This window comes from Vulpes lagopus, chromosome 5 (assembly GCF_018345385.1).
Source record: "Vulpes lagopus strain Blue_001 chromosome 5, ASM1834538v1, whole genome shotgun sequence".
NCBI classification, from domain to species: Eukaryota; Metazoa; Chordata; class Mammalia; order Carnivora; family Canidae; genus Vulpes; species Vulpes lagopus.
The window spans coordinates 77,087,363-77,108,557 of NC_054828.1; the positions used below are offsets into that span (position 1 = coordinate 77,087,363).

Consider the following 21,195-nt stretch of genomic DNA (forward strand, 5'->3'; position numbering starts at 1 on the left):
GGCAAGAGCTAGTTTCCCTGTTGCCTGTGTCGGGATGGAGGAGCTTGGGCTCATCTTCCTGATCACCTCTGGCCCCACACTGTAAATACACCTTTGTTCTGCTCACCAGAGCACTCCCAGGAGACAGAATGCCTGAGGGAGGCTCTACTGTCCTCTCAATCCCGACTTCAAGAGCTGGAAATGGAGCTAGAGCACCAAAAGGAGGAACGGCAGCAGCTTTTGGAAGACTTGAAGGAGAAGCAGCAGGAGATCTTGCACTTCCAGGAGGAGCGCCTGTCCCTCCAAGAGAAAGACTCTAGGTAAGATGGAGCCCAGTGAGAAGGAAGGTAGCCCTGTTTTCAGATTTAGAAGAGCGGAGAATGGCAAGACTGGTATTGGTGCCTTTCAGGACCCTCAGTTTCCCACCTGCTATTCCTGAATTATGGATGACTTTAGGAGAGAGAAGGACTTCTCTGGGGATGCCTTTTTCACTCCAAAGTTGGGAGAGTAAGACCCTATTTTAGAAGGTTTCAGCATATCCTGGGCACCTGGGTGGCTCAGTCGATTAAGCACCTGGCTCTTGATTTTGGCTCCGGTCATGATCTCGGAGTCCTGAGAATGAGCCCTGTGTTGGGCTCCATGCTCAGCTCAGAGTTCGCTTGGAATTCCCTCTTCCTTTCCCTCCTCCTCCTCTGCCCCTCCTACTGCTTGCAGCACTTCATGCTCTCACTCTCTCAAATAAATAAATAAATCTTAAAAAAAAAAAATTTCAGCATATCAATTCTAGAGAAAAAATGTACTCATCCTTCCAGTTGGTTTAAGGATATTAGTCTCACCATAGTGTAGGAAGCATCCACACTAGCTGTCATACGCCTCCTGGGCATAAACCCTGTAACTTCCTGTCATGGTGAGAAGAGCACCACAGGCACAGCAAGAATATGGAGCTTGTGTGTCTGCTCCCAGTGAATGTAGCTAATGGCATGACTTCAAGCAAAGTTACTGCAACCTCTCAGCCTCTGCTTCCACATCTGTAAAATAAAAGTAATGGTCTTCATGACCCCTGGGCTGATGTCTAGGGCAAAAACACTGTGGTGCAGAGGCTGGCTGGATGGCTGGTTGCCCTTGGAGTGGCCAGCGGCCCTGGCAGTTCAGCGGGCCCTGGCAGTTCAGCAGGCCCTTGCCTCTTCCCTGCAGGCTGCAGCATAAGCTGGCCCTACTACAGCAACAGTGTGAAGAGAAACAGCAGCTCTTCCAGTCCCTCCAGTCAGAGCTACAGATCTATGAGGCACTTTATGGCAGTTCCAAGAAGGGGCTGAAAGGTAAGTGTTTCCCCTGCCCTGTGAGCTCACTGCCCCTTGCTTGGGATCCCCATGAGGTCCTTACCCTGGGAGTTGTAGAGCTCTGGAAAGCTACAGAGTACTGCCTAGAAAATCCCAGCCAGGTCTGGGCTTCCCAATAAGAAGAGAAGGAGTCTCTTATGCCCAAAGCCCAGAGGTTGCTGACATGAGCAAGGTCCAACTGAGAAATCTTTATAAGTAGGCCAGAAGAGTCCAACTCTATCTACCTAGAGGCCAGAGAAATGATCAAAGCCCAGATTATACAGTGATTTTTTTAATTCAAAAAACTGTCCTGATGGCACCATCATGTGAGAAAGTCTTTAATATTGTGAGTAATACATATTGACCACCCATGCAACCAGGATAACAGGCAACCTGCTCCCACCCTGACCCATTCCCCACGGAGAAAATGAAAGGATCCAAAACAATATTTACAGAAATACCTCTAATAGAATCTAAATTTCAAGCCTGGATTTAAATTTTAAACTGTTTTATTGAGGACTTTTGAATATATATATATATTTTTAATTTATTTATTTATTTATTTATTTATTTATTTATGATAGTCACAGAGAGAGAGAGAGAGAGAGAGAGAGAGAGAGAGAGGCAGAGACATAGGCAGAGGGAGAAGCAGGCTCCATGCACCGGGAGCCTGATGTGGGATTTGATCCTGAGTCTCCAGGATCGTGCCCTGGGCCAAAGGCAGGCGCCAAACCGCTGCGCCACCCAGGGATCCCCTACTGAGGACTTTTGCCACATGCTAAAATACTGATCTAACATTTGAGAATCACCTTCTTTTTCCCCATTGTTCTTCAAATGGGGGAGGTATTCTAAACATCAAGTTAATGACTCCAACCAGGCTGGAACAGAGGACTGACATCAATATGATGAAATTTAGAAAAGATTAAAAAAAAAAACAAAACACCTGAGCTTGATTAAAAATATCAGTGGTAGAAGTACAGGATGATGAGGCCTGACTCTTTAGCCATCTGTGGGCTTGAGGTTGAGGAGTTAGAAACTTGCTGCAACAAGGAACTTGTAGGTCAAGGTTTGCTACAAAAGCCAACTCAAACTGAGACCACAGTAGGGTAAGAGTGGTGTCCATATGGAAAGACTATGTCGGAAATATGGAAATATTGTTAGATTTGGGGGCGCCATCTTGTAAAAGGGACATTGACAAACCAGGGAACAGAGTGATGACAGGGGTCACCATGCTGAGGGACCTGAAATCTCAAACTGATTGAAGAAACTAATTTTTGGCCTGGAAACGATCACAAGGAGATGAGAACTGGCTTTAAATATTTGAAGAACTATCAGGTGAAAAAGAGATGATGTGTTTGGTGTCCCTTCAGATGGCTGAACACCAGTCAAAGGCTAGGTGAAGGACAGTGGAATTTTGACTTACCTAATTATGCCTTCCTTATCACTAGAGCCTTCAAGTGATGGAATTGCTAGTTTGTGAAGGAATAAGCTTCCAATCCAAGCTCCCTTTGAATAGAAAGGGATGACTTGTCAGGAATCCCATAAAAGCATCTCTTGCTTTGGATGGGATGTTGGCTCTTGAAGCCTTTCAGTTCTAATTTTTTTTCATTCTATGTTTAAAAATTCTTTAAGCAATATAGAATTTTCAATATCCAGCCAAATTTGAATTTTCATAAAACTTGATTGGATTTCCTAATGGGCTGATGAGAAGGTGAACCAGAACTTGAAGAAGTGTCAGGGACACTGCAGGCTGAGCAATAGGTAGTGTGCACTCATGGGAGCATTGGATCAGGGAGTGTGAGGAGTCAGGTCAGTTGATGAAACAGATGCCAATATATAGAGGACCTACAAGGTACAGTGATAGTTTACATTCTACGTAGCAGGCCATGGAAAGTGCATATGTTTTTCCAAGCAAAACAAGTACTTGACAGGAACAGAACTCTCCAATGATAGGACTGGTGGGACATGCTGAAGTTGGGAGACATTCCAATCAGGGAAGCTCACTGTATGGGTGCAATGATTGGGCATTTATGTATGTGAGGAAAGGCTAATCTAAAGTGCTGTTGGGAAGATACAAAGGAATGGATAGAATGGCAATTTTTAAAAGAAAAACAAGCAAAACTGTGAAAATTTGGATGTAGGAAAGAAAGACAGGAAGGAGCTTCATGGAACTTCGGGGTTGATATCTAGAAAATACTTCATCCTGACTACATCCCCTTTCATGCCTTGCTCCATTCTTACAGGTATTTAAGGAGTCATTTCAAAGCTACTACCACCAAACCTCCATAATCCTTAATTTTATAATCCCATGAGAACTGTGAATTCTGTGAAATCTCTTTCATATATTCATTTGGTCACAAAACCTATCTGAACTGACCAAAGGGGTATTCACAGCCATTACTTATCCCACTCAGTGATACTGTTCATCTGGCTCATCACAGAAATGTGAATTTGTTTGACCAAAGGCCTGTAGCCCAGATGCAACCAGATGCATATGCTATTTATGACAGATAGGTCCTATTGCCTTTCTAAGCAACAAAACAAATTCTACTCATTGAAATATATTTGGCTTCAAGCTTTCAGGTAAGAGAGGTGGTCCTGTAGAATATTTCTCAGCTCTCTTCATCCCCAAGTATGAAGAAACAGACTGTGTATGGCAAATGAAGGCACCCTCCCCGCCCCCTCCAAAAAAAGCAAAACCATGGAGAAGTGGAACCATCCAGTGAGCTGGCACTTCTGGCCTCCAGTGAAGACTCCCATTTTTATGTACTGCCAAAGGCCTGGCACTCTCTCTTCTTTTTCTCTTCCATGACTCCTGAGCATGGTGGCATCAACTCTCCTTCTCCCTCATCCCCTGCCCTTCTCTAGTCCAGTGGTGACCCCCGATCTTAGAAGACCCTGCTCTCTGGCCTGTAGGTCTAGGGTTCCTGTGGAAGCAGAATAATACTAGGCTTGACCTCTGATCCAAGGCTCTCTAGCTGCATGTGGGTCACGTGAGCCTCAAGAAAATTCCAATGTGTGGTATCTCAACTCAATGTGAGCCAGGCCCCACACAGGAAAAGTGGCAGCTGCATCCCAGTTGTGTGGCCTGGGTCCCTGAGAGGACCGTGGTGTCCTGAGCAGAGAGGGATATCACAGAGGAGTGTTCTGACAGATGCTTGTGATGTAGTTCTGGAATACAGGTGAGGTTGGATGAGGTGAGGTCCGGAGCTGACAGCCAAGAAAGAATTCTTGAGATGTCTTTGGTGCAAAATGTCTTTGGTTTTATTAAAGCTGGGGACAGGACCCCTCTGCAGGAGGACCTGCCCCAGGGTTGTGAGGGGTTGCTGATTAAATACTTGGGAGTTGAGGGAGGTCAGGAAAAGGGAAGTTTCTAGAGGATTTTCATATGTTAAAGAAGACATACTTGGAGGCCATGCAGTTGTCAAGTTGAGGTTGTTTTTCCTTCTAGCAAGGCATTACCATTAAGATTTTTGGGAGCATCATGGAGGAATGTCACACAAATCCCATCCAGGATTGTGTGGATTGGAGAAGGGGGTAGTTTACCGGGCGTCAGTTTGTGCTTTTTCCTCACTCAGCTAGCCTTCTGCTCCCTCATCGTTTGGAAATGCTTGGATCCATGTCACCATACACCTCCTCTCCTTTCAGCTTCCACTTGGGATGCCTATCACCAGGTCCCTTTGAGCAGTGACTTGAGCCACCTGGTGGCAGAGATCCGAGCTTTGCGAGGGCAGCTGGAGCGAAGCATACAGGTGAATAACTGTCTGCGACTGCAGCTGGAGCAGCAGCTGGATGGCGGAAGGAGCAAAACCAGCCTCAGTCCCTCTTCCACCAGCCAGGAGGACCCTGGAGACAAACAAGGTAGGAAGGACAAGGGGACCAGGAAGCCTATAGTGAGCAGGGCAGTCACGAGGATGTCACTGGTCAAGGGACCGACTTACCTCTTCCACACTCCTTGGGGTCAGGGTGAAATGGGAGCTTTGGGAGAAAGCATGGGATTTAGGATCACAGCTGGCTCCAAATTCTGAGTTTGCCACTACAGGTTGCTTGCCTTGGACAAGGTGTTTGAAGCCCTCAGGTTCTTAAGCCTTAGATTTCTCTTCTTCAAGATGAGGATGATAATCATATAGACGTTGTATGTCATTTGGAGCATGACATGAAATCACTTACAAGTGCCTGACACAAGAATTGCTCAACAGTAACTAGCTGTGTATGTTAACATATATTCCTTGTATTTGGGGAGTGCTTTAAAATGTACCATTGTTGGGGGAACACAGGGCTAGCTGAGGACAAGGCAGGAGCCTGGGGCAGCACATTGACAAGTCCTTGAAACAGGCAAAGGGACTTCCCTCTGCGGACTCAACTGCCTCAATGTTCAAACTTTCAGCGGTTTAGCGCCGCCTTCAGCCCAGGGTGTGATCCTGGAGATTGGGGATAGAGTCCCTCATCAGGCTCCCTGCATGGAGCCTGCTTCTCCCTCTGCCTGTGTCTGTGCCTCTCTCTGTGTCTCTCACAAATAAATAAAATCTTAAAAAAAAAAAAAAAAAAAAAAAAAAGCTTTGCTAAGGGCAAAGGGCAATCTTAGCCAAACCCCCAGGAGCCTGTAAGACTACCTTAACATAGAAAAATTCCTTTAAAAAAAAAAAAAAGAAAGAAAGAAAAATTCCTTTAGAAATTTCCTTTATTTTATTTTTTTTAATTTTTATTTATTTATGATAGTCACACACACAGAGAGAGAGAGGCAGAGACATAGGCAGAGGGAGAGGCAGGCTCCGTGCACCAGGAGCCCAATGTGGGATTCGATCCCAGGTCTCCAGGATCGCACCCTGGGCCAAAGGCAGGCGCTAAACCACTGCGCCACCCAGGGACCCCTAGAAATTTTCTTTATCTCTAAACCCCCAAGATACATGTTGGCAATCATCCCCCAAGCACATGGCCCACCCATATACATCTGAAGGGTCTCATGACTCAGGGTTTATTAGACGGTAATAAGTGACCTTTTTTCCAACAATAGCTAGCCCCCTCAAGGTCCTGGAGAGCTTGCTTCCAAAATTCCTTAGATAGTAAACTATCCTCAAACCCCTCCCAACTCCCAGAGATATAATCAGCCATCCCTCACAGGCCTGGGGCAGCAGCTCTCCCTGCCCAAGGGTTCTGTCCTGTGCTTTAATAAAACCACCATTTTGCACCAAAGATGTCTCAAGAATTCTTTCTTGGTCATCAGCTCCGGACCTCACCTATATTCCAAAACTTCATCACCATGAATTTTCAAACAGTTTTTCAAACTGTTTCATCCAAGGAAAGGGAGGTTTTACTCTCAGTATTTCACATGGGAAAATTCTGGCATTGAGACCTTAACTGGAATCCTAAGGTTTGCAGCCAGAGGTTTGGATTTCCAGCCCGTCCTTCGTCCTCACTGTGCTTTGTGTCAGTATAGCTGGCCTCCCATTCCCTAATTTTGAGGGGAACTCAGCTGGGAGGAAACCATTCCTGCCCCCAGGGCAGTCCTGGCTGTGGGAAAGCATTGACCGGACAATTATCTTATTTGTCAAATGAAGGTGACAGCTTCTGAGATCATGCATTGTGGCCATTAAGTAAGAACGAGTTGCGTGGGCTGCTGAGCATCTTGCCTGGCCTGTAGAAACTGCTGGGCTGCTTTAGGTGGATCCCTGGCTCCCCTCAGGCTGCCACAATGGTTGTAGTGTTCATTTGTGATTCCCAGCTTTCCCCTCTCACTGTGTCCCCATGACACCGGCCGGGATTTAGTACCGGTGACGCCACGGCTTCTCCTGCTCCTCACCCAGCACAGACACCTGGCCTGGAAAGCTGGTTCTAAACCACCTTTGCCTGAGCAGGATTGTTCCCGTCTTCTCTGTGATATTTTCTACTTCCTCCACTGGAGGGTTGCTGCCTGGTGTCCAGGAGGGGATCTCTAGCGCACCATGGCTTCTATCTCTACTCTTCTCATCCTACTACATTTTTTCCAGCACTAACTCAGGATGGTGATTGGAATGCTAGTTTATTTTTATTTTTATTTTTTTTTAATTTTTAAAAATTTTTTTATTTTTATTTTTATTTTTGGAATGCTAGTTTAATTGGCGACAAATCAATTCATTCTTTGATCCAGTAATTTTGATACATATATTACAAAAATGTGATGTGGGAAAATTGGGGTTCGGAGCTGACAGCCCAGAAAGAACTCTTGACACATTTTTTGGTGCAAAAAGGTATAATACAAATGTATTATAGCATGGGGACAGAACTTGTAGGCAGAAAGAGCTGGACTGAAGCTGTGAGGAGCCATTGATTATATACTTTGGAGTTGGCAGAGGTAAAGGCAAAGGGATGTTTCCAAAAGGATTTTCATATGCTAAAGAAGACTCAGAGGATACCAGAGGCCTGGCTATTGTCAAGCTTAGACTGTTTTTCCCCCTAGCAAGTCATTAACATTAAGACAGTTGGGAGTTCCTGAACTACTGTCCTGCTCTGCCTGCCTCAAGTATTTGTCAGTGAGCTGCAGGTTTTAAAGAAATCTTTTTAGTTTTATCTACATTTCCTTTTGCCTTTGTTTTCCACATCATATGTACGTATATTTATATTTCGTTACAAATCATTGTATTAGGGATGCCTGGGTGGCTCAGTGGTTGAGTGTCTGCCTTGGGCTCAGGTCATGATCCTGCATCCAGGGATGCAGTCCCTCATTAGGCTCCCCACAGAGAATCTGCTTCTCCCTCTGCCTGTGTCTCTGCCTCTCTCTCTGTCTCTCATGAATAAATAAATAAAATCTTAAAAAAAAAAACAAAAACCTGCAAGGCGTTGTATTAGAAATTGCACGCAGAAATATATTCAAAACACAGGTTACGGGATCCCTGGGTGGCGCAGCGGTTAGGCGCCTGCCTTTGGCCCAGGGCGCGATCCTGGAGACCCGGGATCGAATCCCACGTCGGGCTCCCGGTGCATGGAGCCTGCTTCTCCCTCTGCCTATGTCTCTGCCCCTCTCTCTCTCTCTCTCTGTGTGACTATCATAAATAAATAAAAATTAAAAAAAAAGAAAACAGGTTAGAAAAATGTACCTAGAGGGGATCCCTGGGTGGCGCAGCGGTTTAGTGCCTGCCTTTGGCCCAAGGCGCGATCCTGGAGCCCTGGGATCGAATCCCACGTCGGGCTCCCGGTGCATGGAGCCTGCTTCTCCCTCTGCCTGTGTCTCTGCCTCTCTCTCTCTCTCTGTGTGACTATCATAAATAAATACAAAAAAAAAAAATAATAATAATAAAATAAAATAAAAAAATAAAAAAAGAAAAATGTACCTAGAAAATTTTCAAACCAGAAGTTGCTTCTCATGGAACACACTTCCACTAAAGGAACATGTTTTTGTTCCAAACTAAGGGATTTTTTTTTTTTGCTGTCACTTACGATCCTGTGAGTGAGGATCATGTGAGATGAATCACGCTGCCTTAGATATCTGCTGGTGAAGACTAGGCTGTGCATGGTCCTTGATGAGTAGTGTGTTCTGGGGATCCTGAAAATTGTTCTTCTTCTCTTTCCACCCTAGACTCAATTGCTTCCCCTCCAGTCCGAGATGTTGGCATGAATTCTCCAGCTCTCATGTTCCCTAGCTCTTCTCCTGCTGCTCCAGGCTCAGAGACAGCTATTTTCAATAGGATAAATGGTAAGTATGGCAACTGAAGAATTCAGGGACTGATGATGGGAAGTTATTAATGCAAGTAACCTTGGTTACTAATGGACACATTATCTGATTGGAGAGATTTTTCTCCCCGGGTCCCAAGGTCTTTAGCCCTACTCATTGCACCTTCTGTGGCCACGTTTCTTGCCATTATCCCTCCTGTGGTTTTCCTTTGGCTCTGTTGTGGTTCATTGCACTTTAATCTTTCTCCTTGGAAGTGCTCTCTGCAGTCAGCTTAATTTCTTTGTGTCTTCCTAACCTGAGATTTAAAATTTTTTATTCAAATACCATTTGTCCTGGATATTTCATTTGTCAATAAGGATAAAATTTGGCTCCCCTCAATTTTATCATTATGAGATGATGTAAGAAAGACTGGAAAAACATAGAACCCAGAAATCTATGGGCTTGGCACCTTGCTTGTATCTTCCTGTATGATGAAGTTTTGGAATATAGGTGAGGTCCGGAGCTGATGACCAAGAAAGAATTCTTGAGACATCTTTGGTGCAAAATGGTGGTTTTATTAAAGCACAGGACAGAACCCTTGGGCAGGAAGAGCTGCTGCCCCAGGCCTGTGAGGGATGGCTGATTATATCTCTGGGAGTTGGGAGGGGTTTGAGGATAGTTTACTATCTAAGGAATTTTGGAAGCAAGCTCTCCAGGACCTTGAGGGGGCTAGCTATTGTTGGGAAAAGGTCACTTATTACCGTCTAATAAACCCTGAGTCATGAGACCCTTCAGATGTATATGGGTGGGCCATGTGCTTGGGGGATGATTGCCAACATGTATCTTGGGGGTTTAGAGATAAAGGAAATTTCTAAAGGAATTTTTATATGCTAAAGTAGGCTTACAGGATCCTAGCGGTCAGACTAAGATTGCCCTTTGCCTTTAGCAAAGCATGAACATTGAGGCACTTGTCCATAGAGGAATGTCCCTCTGCCTGTTTCAAGGGCTTGTCAATGTGCTGACCCAGGCTTGTGCTTTGTTCCCAGCTAGTCCTCTGTTACCTCATCACATAGTATCTCTCCTGTTCCTGGCCTCTTTGACTACTTGATGTCTCTTTTAGAGTGAAGTGGACTGAGATTATGCTCTTCACTGTGGATTCCGTGTTGTTCTGGTTTTGTTTTTCAGAGCTGAATTTGGATGCTTTTCCAGTAATGAAGAACTCTCCCAAGCTGGAGGGCGAAGCTATCGATGGCTCCTTTGCCAATAAGCATGGCCGCCATGTGATTGGCCACATTGATGACTATAGTGCCCTAAGACAGCAGATTGGTGAGGGCAAAGTGCTGGTCAAAAAGATAACAGCACTTGTGAGATCAGCCTACCCCCTCCCTGGCCTTGAAACTCAGGCGACAGAGGTAATCACATCATAGGTCTGAGGTCCTCCCCTTCCTTGTGCCCTTTTTCTTTCTGATTTTAGCTCCTTCTCCTGCTGTACATCTCCCACAGTTGAGGATACATCTTATGCTTAACACTCAGCCAGGCCTCTCTTTTCCATCTCCTATCTTCATTATAAACTCTGTTCTGATTGACATTTCCTCTCAGAACCACAGAAAAGCCTGTGCAGCATTGTCATCCTCATCTGTAGAGCATTAGCTGAGCATTGGATGACATGTGGTGCTCTGCTGAGCACCTTTTGGTAGCTTCCTGTCTGATCCAGTCACCCTGGAGCATGGTCATCCATGGGCAGAGTAAAATCACTTAATCAGATGGCTGGAAATTCAAGATTTGCATCCCAATGGGCCTCATGCTGTTAGAAGGGGTGAGAAGCCTGGCAGCCAGGGGACTGCTCTGTGAAAACTGAGCAGGGGAAGGAAGCAGCCAGCAAGCTTTCTCAAAGTACTTCCTTGTTCAGAGAAGTACCAGCTGCTGGGGCAACCCCAATGGCCCAGCGGTTTAGCACTGCCTTCAGCGGGGGGTGTGATCCTGGAGACTCTGGATCGAGTCCCACATCGGGCTCCCTGCATGGAGCCTGCTTCTCCCTCTGCCTGTGTCTCTGCCTCTCTCTCTCTCTCTCTCTCTCTCTCTCTCTCTCTTTGTGTATGTGTGTGTGTGTGTGTGTCTGACATGAATAAATAAAATCTTAAAAAAAAAAAAAAAGTAGTACCAGCTGCTCTGCTAAGCCACTGGAGATACATGGATGTGCAGGGACAACCCTTTCCCCAAGAGCCCCTACCACAGAGAGAAAGCCACACATCCAAGTAAATAAGGACAACAGAGGGTCTGCGCTCCCTGTCAGAAGCCATCCTCTTGAGTTGTGAGGGCAGGAAACAGAGGGTTCATTCTGTGGGGCAAGGAAAGTCACAGGGTCCTGGAGGAACCATTGCGGGGATGCACAGTTTCTCTGGGTGATGGAGGATGGCATTCCAGGTCAAGGGAATGGCATCTCAGTCCTTGGAGCTACAAATGGTTCAGCCCTGTTGAAGCAGGTGTGATTTAGGGGTTTGTACAGGGGGTGCCAATAAAAAATCAGGGACCTAAGACTTGAGAGCAAAGAGCAGTACTAGAAGTGATTCTTACAGGTTGGAGGTCACTGCTGAGGTGGAGATCCTGGGCTTCCAGGGTATAAAGGGGTTTCACAGGGTCAATCAGGCCCATGTGTGGGTGTTGTACTCATGAAGGAAACTTGAGCCCTGTGCTGGGTGGGGGAGAGAGGGGCAAGACAGTGTGATCTCTCAGCCTCAATGATGTCCAAGCCTATCTCCCCCATCTCCACTTTCTCCCAGGCGCCAGGTGGCAAAGGCAAAGGCATCCATGAACTTGGGAGCAGCGCCCAAGCCCTGCAGCACGTGCTGGAGGAGTCGGCCTCCCTCCTCAATATGTTCTGGCGAGCGGCCCTGCCAAGCTCCAGCCCTGCCCTGTCTGGCAACATGGTGAGTGGCAGCATCCTTCCATGCTTCTTCCCCAGATGGCATTCTGCCTCCTTGGTTCCACACGTCCTAAAGGTCAGGAGCTGAACAGTTGAGGTGGGACAGAGGGGCTGTAGAGGAGTGTCCCTGGAGGGAGATGGGTCACCTCTGGTGGCTGCTTGCAGTGCAGCTCTTATGACACCCCTTCTCCTCCCACCCCCTGCAGAGAGGAAAGGGCACAAAATGGAGATAGCACTTTCTCTTTCTCTCAAATAAAGAAGTAAAGATCTTAAAAAGAAAGAAAAAGTAAAGGGTGCATGGGTGGTTCATTTACTTAACTGTCTCACTTCTCCCGGGGTCCTGGGATCAAGCCCCACATCAGGCTCCCTGCTCAGTGGGGAGCATACTTCTCCCTCTGCCTCTGCCCATCCCCCCTGCTCTCCCTTTCTCTCTCTCTCTCTCTCTCTCTCTCTCTCTCTCCCCCTCTTTCTCTCTCTCTCAAGTAAATAAATACAATCTTTAAGTAAAAATCTTTAAAAAAAACAATATGGAGAAGGTAGATACACAAGAACGCTGGTGACCCATGAATGTTCAGGTTCTTTTACTTTCTCAACTTATCTGAACTGAAAAGTTTAGGGACATGTGAAAGGGTCAACACCTCCTTTCCCTGTGCTACCCCTACAGAATGTCACCATAAGATGACCAGCCTTTAGCCACCCACTGCATCCCAACCTACAGATTACTTCCACATCTTTGGGACAGGCCCAGAAGAGTCAGCCACCCCCCGACTTATGAAGGGCTCTCAGATATGAGGATTAGATTCTGGTTGGCAGGATCCTGGACAGGAAGGTTTCTCAATCTCCCCTGCCCCTCCCCTGCCCCATCCCCCATGACCATGGGAGCCAAGTTAATATCAATGACACCTTACAGGCTCCAACTATGTCAGTTCCAAGGGAGTGTTTTGCCATCTTGAAGTTGGTACAAATATTTACAACATGGCAGACTGTATCCGCAGGCATAACATTCCCAAGGAGCAAATCTTATCGGTGAGGCCAGGGCAGGAGAACGGATGTCAGCCACTAACTGTGAGCTCTGTTCCCCACTGGGAGTTCTGGTATTTCCCTGGAGGCCTGAGTTCATCTCCATGGGGCTCCCAGGTTTGCAGTGTCCTGACCTGATGGGCTCATCCTAAGCTGGCCTCAGCTGGAGGGTTTTAGAGGCTTTCCTGGAGGGAATCCAGTCCAGAAATCATTGAGAAGATTATAGAATCCCACTTTTGATTTTCAAGAGCCACAAAGCATGAGGAGCTTTAGGCTTTCTGACCATTGACAGAGAGCCTCTAATACTTCCCCAGGGACAGGCCATGAAAAAGGAACTTCTGGAACTGAGAACCAAACTGACCAAACAGGAGACCCTCCTTCAGTGCACAGCTGAACGTCTAAAGACCACCCACCAGCAGAAGGAGAGCATGGAGCAGTTCATCTTCAGCCATTGTGGGTGTCCTGAGCCAGGGGATGGGAGAGGAGATTGGGGGTGCAGTGGGGGGGGGGTTCCACACTCCCTACTTAGGCTGTGGATGGACGGTGACAAGACAGATTGGGGGGAGGGGGCAGACTGATGTAATGTCCCCAAACCTCCTGTGACAGGAGTCCTTGTGGGTGCAGAGGGAGGGGCAGGTGGGGCAGCAGGAGGCCCTGGGATGACCTGCCAGAGAGACACACTTTAGAACCCACACCAGGCAAATATGGGCCAAGCTGGTCACTTCTGCCTGCCTGGCTATTTTGTTGTTTCAGTGACCAGGACACATGATGTTTTGAAGAAAGCAAGGACTAATTTGGAGGTAAGGATCCCCTTGCACCAGTCCAAGCCACAGAGCCCAGCCCAAATCTCTCCCCACGTCTTCAGAGTCTGCGGACTTCTGCAGAGTCTGCCAACCCGCTCTGACCTTCCAGGAGAGGATTTCCAGTCCACTTGTAGGACTGGGGTCCTCAATAAGCCTCCTTCCAGCTTCCCACCCCAACTCCTCCCCTGCCATCTCGGCTCCTTGTCACTTTGTCACCCTCTTCTCTCCTCTCTACATTTCTTCCCTCCTTTAGGCCAAGTCAGGAATCCGAGGAAAGCAAGTGAGTTGATTCTCAAGGTCAGGGGACATGGGGAGACAGCCTCTGAATCAGCATCCAGGAAAGGGGTGCTGGGGCCAGCGCTAGGGTTTCCCGTAGCACTTCTCATTCACTTCATGAACACATGAAAACAAGATGCAATCTAATCGGTTGCTCCACTGCACACTCTATCAGGCTGAGAACAGCAATTCAATTTTCATACAACTTTTTCCAAAGAAAACCATTGGTTCTTATTGACCTAAAAGCAAATTTGGTAACAAATAAAAATGAAACTTGAGGAAACATGTTACCCATATGGCAGGCATTCTGTACATTACCTTAAAATACTAATACATTCCCTAGCAAGTTTGATGATGAATAGCAGGTGGCCTGCAAATCAGAAACTAAACCTTTCACATGGACTTTAAAGCTCTGCCATGAGCAATGGGGCCTATTCTTAGGACGGCTCCTTGACGGTAACCTGAGAGAATGCTGATCCCACAGTGTGAAAATGGGGTCAGGCCATGAGTTCACCCTCCCTATTTTTTCTGTTTCATTTTTTCTTTGGCTAACTCCCTTTTGTTCTTCTCTGCTGACTCCTTTCTTTCCTGAGCCTCTATAGAAGAACACTTACAAGATGGCCTCTGTAAAGCCTTATTCCTGCCCCAGCAAAGGTAACCCCACAGCCCCAAACACGGACTGGCTTCCCCTTGATTGGACATTTCCTCTGCACTTCCCAGAGACCAATGGGAAGGACCTAAGTGTCTAATCCCTGTCCCTGAGGCTTTGGGTGGCCCCTCATCTGTAAGAGGGGGCACTAGACTCAGGGGGTTCTGAGCTCCCTGCTGACTCAGCCCCTCCCTCTCCTCATGAATAAATGGGGTGTGAACTGAACAGGGGACCTCCCTGCACAATGTCCTCTCCTTCCTACAATAGGCTGTTACTACATGTGGATGTGTCATACCAAGCCCTTCTCTTCCCGGGAGGTCACAGAAGGCAACATTTTGCTCCAAGTGACCAGGGATGGAACTGGCCCCTGAAGAGGGACTGTGGGATCTGGGCACTATGTGTATCATGGCTCTGAGCAGGGCCATCACCTGTCCCTGGTGGTGGGGAGCTTTCTCTTTGACCTGGTGGCAGCAGGGGATCCTCAGGAGCACACTCTGCCCCTGGGTGCATCCCCCTATAGGCTCTCAAGGAGCTCCTGGGTCTGCCACTGCCCAGTGCTCACTGCAGCTCAGGGAGCCACCAGCAGGACCTGATACTGGGCTCTCAGCTTATATTTTTGTTCCCAGGTGAAGTGCCTAAGGGCTCTGGCAAGCACCCCAGTCTTGTGACCCTTGCCTTCCAGGAGCCACGCAAGAAGAGGAGCCCCCAGAGGTCCTTCAAACAGCAGGAAGGATGGGCCTGCCCCCCTTTTGTGCAGGTCCCAATCTGCTGAGGAGGCTTGGACCCCACTCCTCCGCACTGGCTGGAGGGTCCAGGAGGAGTCAGAGGCATGGCCCAGTGGACGAGGGGGAAAGGAAGACAGCCTTTCCTGGGGCTAAGGAACACCATCCTTCAGGGGCTGCTCAGCCCAGCCCTGAGCAAAACACGCAGGGTTTGTAGAGGAGCTCCTGACACTGCTTCTAGGGCCACTGTGGCCTGGGAACTCGCAGCAGCCATTTCTCACTGCAGCACCTTTCTTCAGATGGTCAACTCAGGGGGCCAGGACCCTGCTTCCTACATGTGGTCCCCACATGGGAGCTCCTCAGCAGTTCTAGAGCACAGCATACAAGTGACAAAGGTGCCTGGGGGCCAGTGGGGCTCAGCCAGCACTGCTCCCAGATCTACCCTTACCTGGGGCCACGTCAGCTGGCCACACTGTCAGGCTGGGCATCAGTCTACACTGCAGCACCTGAGGGCTTTGATCCACCTGGTAAAAGCAGTGGCTTCCCACGTGCCATCTCCTGCTTAGCCTGGCACCTCCTATTTCCATTCTCTTATGATCTCCAAAGTGTGGCGACCTCACTCTAAATATGCCATCTCTTTTCATCATCCTAACTCCTCTCTGGCAACTAGGACTCATGGCCAGACCAAGCTCACTGAAAGTCCTGTGTAAGACAAACCAGGGATCACTTTAAGTGGCACCTCAGAAGCCCCCATTGTGTGCAAGCCTAGTCTGTGTCTTAGCAGTGCTTTAGAAGGCATGTACGCGTGTATAAATGTACCATAGATATTTATGTATGTTACTATAGCACTATGTGGAGGGCAACATAACAGGTGGACAGCGTCTGTCAGAGGAAATGAAAGAATCTTTCTGGTCGCTATGAAAGTAAAATCTGTATAAAGAATAAAACGTTTTTCTGCACCTGCTCTGTTTCTAATATCAGCGCCAATCTCTAGGCTGGTAAGAGTATGAAAGATGCGCTGCCTCTATGAAGGTCATAGTCTAATGCTTGAAATCTAAATTTAAAAGGAGACATCTTGCCTTCTTTGTCTTTTTCTAAGAGTCCTTAATCTGAAAATATAAGAGGGTACTTCTTAGATCTGGAGAGTCTTAGAGTCAGCAGTGGAGATCACAGGAGCTACTTCCTGGGCTCCAATCCCGAGAGTTTTAGTTGGTGTGGGGTTCCAGAATCTGCATTTCTTGCATCAATATCCCAGGTGATTGTGATGCAGGTGGGCTACAGACCACAGTTTAAACTTGTCCTTTCACATTGACCCAAGACTATAAATAAAGTTGTTTTACTCAGAGACATTTGATTAACAAGTGTATAAGTCACTCCATAAATGTTGGCATAGGGGATCCCTGGGTGGCGCAGCGGTTTGGCGCCTGCCTTTGGCCCAGGGCGCGATCCTGGAGACCCGGGATCGAATCCCACATCAGGCTCCCGGTGCATGGAGCCTGCTTCTCCCTCCTCCTGTGTCTCTGCCTCTCTCTCTCTCTATGTCTATCACGAATAATTAAATAAATCTTTAAAAAAAAAAATGTTGGCATAGAGATCTGCAAATATTCCTTGGAAGAGTTCTGTTTTATGACCTTTACCTTCTAAGGATTACTGTAAAGCTATCCCTCCACAATTATTTCTAGAAAGAGTTACAAACCTGGGCAATCACCACAAACATAACCCACTAATACTATCCTCACACAACCATCACCAGTAACAGAAAGATCCAACAAGAGTCAGACCTCAGGTGAGATGCCTCCTACTCTTATAGTCCATGGGGTGACCCCACATCTGCTGTCACACTCTGCTGTTCAAGTGTTTCCATGAAGGCTTTTGGCTGTCAGTATAGAGGAACTCGCTGGCCCAATCAGCAGAATGGATTGTTGTGCCCAAGATTACGTATCCAAGAAACCACCAAGGAGCCGACACCAATGCAAACACATGAGGGTTTATTTACAAGCTCGAGCTTGGGTCCTAGTGTACCCGACACATGGACACATCCATCGGAGCAGGAACTTGGACACCAAGCTGGATTTCAGCTTAGTTTTATGGGCTGGTCTAGGGGACCTCCAGAAGGGAGGGGAGAGGAATTTCTCAAGTTCTATTTACATTCTGATATGGGGCTTTCAGGGGCGTTAAGCTCTGTTCTCATTCTAATATGGGACTTTATGCCACTGGCTTGGGCTCTGTTCTCATTCTAATAGGGCTTTCTAGGGCGTTAAGCTGTAAGCTGTTTTTTTTTTTTTCCCTGTAACTGAAGTAATGTAAATTTCAGCTCTTATTCACAGGGGCCTGGGATGGCTGTACTTGTGCTAACGCTGAACTTAAAGTGGAATGGCCTTAATTTTCTTGGCCTCCACATTTCCCCCTCTCAGAGGAACCTAAGGATGGACCCAATCATGGGTCCAGGTTGCTCTCAGAGTGAGCCAGGGGGAATGACTAAACCAGGATTCGAACCAACCTTGTTGCTGTTCTTGCTCCTGTTTACATGCCAGGGAAGAAACAACATCCTATGTTTAAAGCAGCACATATCCTCCCTCCCCCTTTGTTGTAAGAAGACTAAGTCTAGGGCAGCCTGGGGGGCTCAGGTGGTTTAGCACTGTCTTCAGCCCAGGGCCTGATCCTGGAGACCCGGGATTGAGTCCCATATTGGGCTCCCTGCATGGAGCCTGCTTCCCCCTCTTCCTGTGTCTCTGCCTCTCTCTCTCTCTGTGTCTCTCATGAATAAATAAAAATAAAAAATAAAAAGAAGACTAAGTCTAATCCCCTTCTATTTTGAAGGACAACCTCAGACTAGGGAGTCTTGGAGGTGGGAAATAAGTGACAATGGCGCAGTCTTAGCTTTAGAGGATTGTCCTTGTCTGGTTGGCTTTTCCATTCTGGAACAAAGTCCTTGAGAACGGCAGCGTGTGAATCAGCTGGCGGGACGTAGGTATAGTGGACCCAGGGAGTAATCCTGTTGACCTTGAGAGTGGTGGGAGTGGTCAGGATCACGATGTAAGGTCCCTTTCAGTGAGGTTGGAGTGTCTGGTGTTGGTATCTCCGCACATACACCCAGTCACCCGGCCGATATCGATGGGGGCCTGGGGGTGGCCCAGGCTTGTAGAGAGCCCTCAGCTTAGGCCATACCTGCTCATAGGTTTGTTGTAACATTTGGAGGGAGAAAAAAAGTTGGTGATCATCAAATTCAGCAAGCACCTCAGGTTTTAAATTGGGGATAATAGGTGGAGGAAGACCGAACATGATCTCGTAGGGAGTCAGTCCCATCTTATATGGGGAGTTCCTCACCCATATAGGGCGAAGGGTAGGAGAGTCACCCAGTCCCCGCCAGTCTCCAGGGCTAATTTAGTTAAGGTCTCCTTTAATGTTCTGTTCGTCCTCTCTACCTGTCCTGAGCTTTGGGGCCTATACGCACAATGTAATTTCCAATTACCTGCCCCAAGTACTAGTGCTACTCCCCCTGTTACCTTAGAGACGAATCCTGGGCGGTTGTCTGATCCAATCTTAACAGGAAAACCATACCTCGGTAAGATGTCTTCCAGCAGTTTCTTGGTCATGGTCTGTGCTGTTTCATGTTTGGTGGGAAATGCTTCTGTCCATCCTGATAAAGTATCTACAAACACTAGTAAATACCTGTATCCGTATTTTTCAGGTTTTACCTCAGTGAAGTCCACTTCCCAGTAGGCTCCTGGGTGGTCCCCCCAGAGCCGGGTGCCTGGGTTAGATCCATGGGCAGTGGCATTAGTTAACTGGCATGCATGGCAGCTCACCACAATCTGCTCAATCTTTGCTCGAGAGTCTTTAATAGTGATCTTTGCATGTCATATGAGGTCTTCCATCTTCCGTGTCCCCATGTGAGTACTCCGATGCATTTTGGATAGGACTCGCCGTCCTATTTCCTCTGGCAGGATGATATTGCAGTCTGCGGCCCTCCACCAGCCACGCAAGCACTGGGTCATAGGCAAGCGTTTGATCCACTGTAAGTCCGCATCAGTATAGTTAGTTGGGGGTGTCAGGCAGGGTCACAGGGTTGGTGCCCCTGATCAGGTCTCCATTTCCATGGTTACAGCTGCCCCCACATATCTGATTCCTTCTTGGATGAAACTGCTGCTGTCCATGTGCCAGGTGGTGTCCACATTTGGCAGTGGCTGGTCCTGGAGATCAGCTCTGATTCCGTGCACCTGTGCCAAAATTTCTTGACAGTCATGCAGAGGGGGGGTCCCAGTCTGGGTTAGGGAGACGAGAGGCATGGGGTATTGGCAGCCCCTGACAGGGTCTGCCCCCGTCTTTAGTTCTATGTATATGGCCAGTCGGTGCTGGGCCAGCCCAGTTCCCCCAGCTTCTGTCCATGCTTGGGGAAATTCCTGCAGCCAATGATCAATGTCAGTCATTGGGGCTGAGGGTGGAGAGATAATTTGTCTTCTAAGCTCAGGACAAGCACCTGAATAGGGTGCCCGCCCTAGTTTAGGATTTTTGCCCCTTCGGGGTGGAAGTAAATTTGTGCCCCCATCTTGGTGAGTAAATCCTGACCTAACAACGGGTAGGGACACTCAGGAATGACCATGAAGGAGTGGGCTACCCGGCCCGTGCCGAGATCCACAGTTCTTCGGGTAGTCCATGAGTACTGTTTGGTGCCCATGGCCCCTTGCACCCATGAAGTCTTGTTTGCCAATTTCCCTTGGGGCTGTAATAAAACCGAATGTTGTGCCCCAGGGTCCACTAGCAATTCAATAGGTTGCCCCTCGAGTCTAAGAGTTACTCTGGGCTCCGGGAGGGGTGCTGAACCGTGACTCCCCTAATCGTCCAGATCCCCCATTTCCAAGATTTTGGCAGAGGCCTTAGATCTTTTGTTAGGGCAATCTTTCACCCAGTGGCCCTCTTCTTTGCAATAAGCACATTGGTTTTTGTTCAGTTTGGGGCATTCCCGATGGGGACCAGGGCCATCCTCCTTACCTGTCCCTGAAACCAGCTTCTTGAGGTGTCTCTGTCTTTCCTGTGGGTCATCCATGGTTGTGGCCGGCAGGATCTTGGCCAGGTTTCAGGTCTGCCGGTCACTTAGTTTGGTTTGTTGCTCTTCTGGACTTTCTTTCTTTCTTTCTTTATTTTTTTTTAATTTTTATTTATTTATGATAGTCACAGGGAGATAGAGAGAGAGGCAGAGACACAGGCAGAGGGAGAAGCAGGCTCCATGCACCGGGAGCCCGACGTGGGATTCGATCCCGGGTCTCCAGGATCGCGCCCTGGGCCAAAGGCAGGCGCCAAACCGCTGCGCCACCCAGGGATCCCTGGACTTTCTTTATTATTATTATAGACTCTTTCTGCTACTATAAGTCCTGCAAGCTCTTCTCTCCTAGTATTCTAAGAAGGCTGCTGGACTCTCGTCCTTACTCTGTCTTACATAACTTCAGCCAGATTTGTAGGCTTAGGCGTGGCAGCCTGGAGACCTGCCCCTAGAGTCTGGCAGTGGACCCGGAATCTCTCCTTAACTTCAGCTGAGTTGTGCACTTTGGGGGGTAAAAATAGTTTTAGCCAAAGAGGGGAATTCTCAATCATGTCCTGCCAGACCAAGATGTAGGGCACCTGGTCAGGGTGGCCGTCCAGTTTGTCCCTGAAGATCACAGCCTTAACCTGTAAGATAATACGTAGGTGCAAAGTTCCTTCTCAGGGCCATCCCACGCCAAAGGTTGGCCATTCTGACATGCAGTAAGTTTGAAATCTCCCTCTCCTTATGTACAGTTATGACAGTTAACAAAGGCACAGTGACACAGACAAATGCACAGTTAACAAGAACATAGTAACACAAACGTTCCAGTGCAGAGACAAAACAGAAAGTAATCC

At 47.7% G+C, this 21,195-nt stretch overlaps 1 protein-coding gene across 13 annotated transcripts in view; it reads left to right on the forward strand.

The window, feature by feature from the left end:
* The window catches only part of LOC121491101 (phosphodiesterase 4D interacting protein), a 183,433-nt gene extending 167,156 nt beyond the window's left edge, over positions 1 to 16,277 (forward strand). For 5 of the 13 annotated variants that reach the window (XM_041755550.1, XM_041755549.1, XM_041755551.1 and 2 more), the window contains 11 exons: positions 110 to 299; positions 1,174 to 1,298; positions 4,947 to 5,159; positions 8,851 to 8,967; positions 10,111 to 10,337; positions 11,706 to 11,852; positions 13,183 to 13,321; positions 13,622 to 13,668; positions 13,925 to 13,951; positions 14,550 to 14,601; positions 15,279 to 16,277. In XM_041755550.1, the coding sequence (XP_041611484.1) occupies positions 110 to 299; positions 1,174 to 1,298; positions 4,947 to 5,159; positions 8,851 to 8,967; positions 10,111 to 10,337; positions 11,706 to 11,852; positions 13,183 to 13,321; positions 13,622 to 13,668; positions 13,925 to 13,951; positions 14,550 to 14,601; positions 15,279 to 15,535 (1,541 nt within the window). In that variant the 3' untranslated portion in view covers positions 15,536 to 16,277. Of the gene's footprint in view, positions 1 to 109; positions 300 to 1,173; positions 1,299 to 4,946; positions 5,160 to 8,850; positions 8,968 to 10,110; positions 10,338 to 11,705; positions 11,853 to 13,182; positions 13,322 to 13,621; positions 13,669 to 13,924; positions 13,952 to 14,522; positions 14,602 to 15,222 lie in introns of those variants that run through there. The other 8 variants (XM_041755555.1, XM_041755542.1, XM_041755554.1 and 5 more) reach the window with 6 other exon arrangements.
* Positions 16,278 to 21,195: the final 4,918 nt, after the last annotated feature.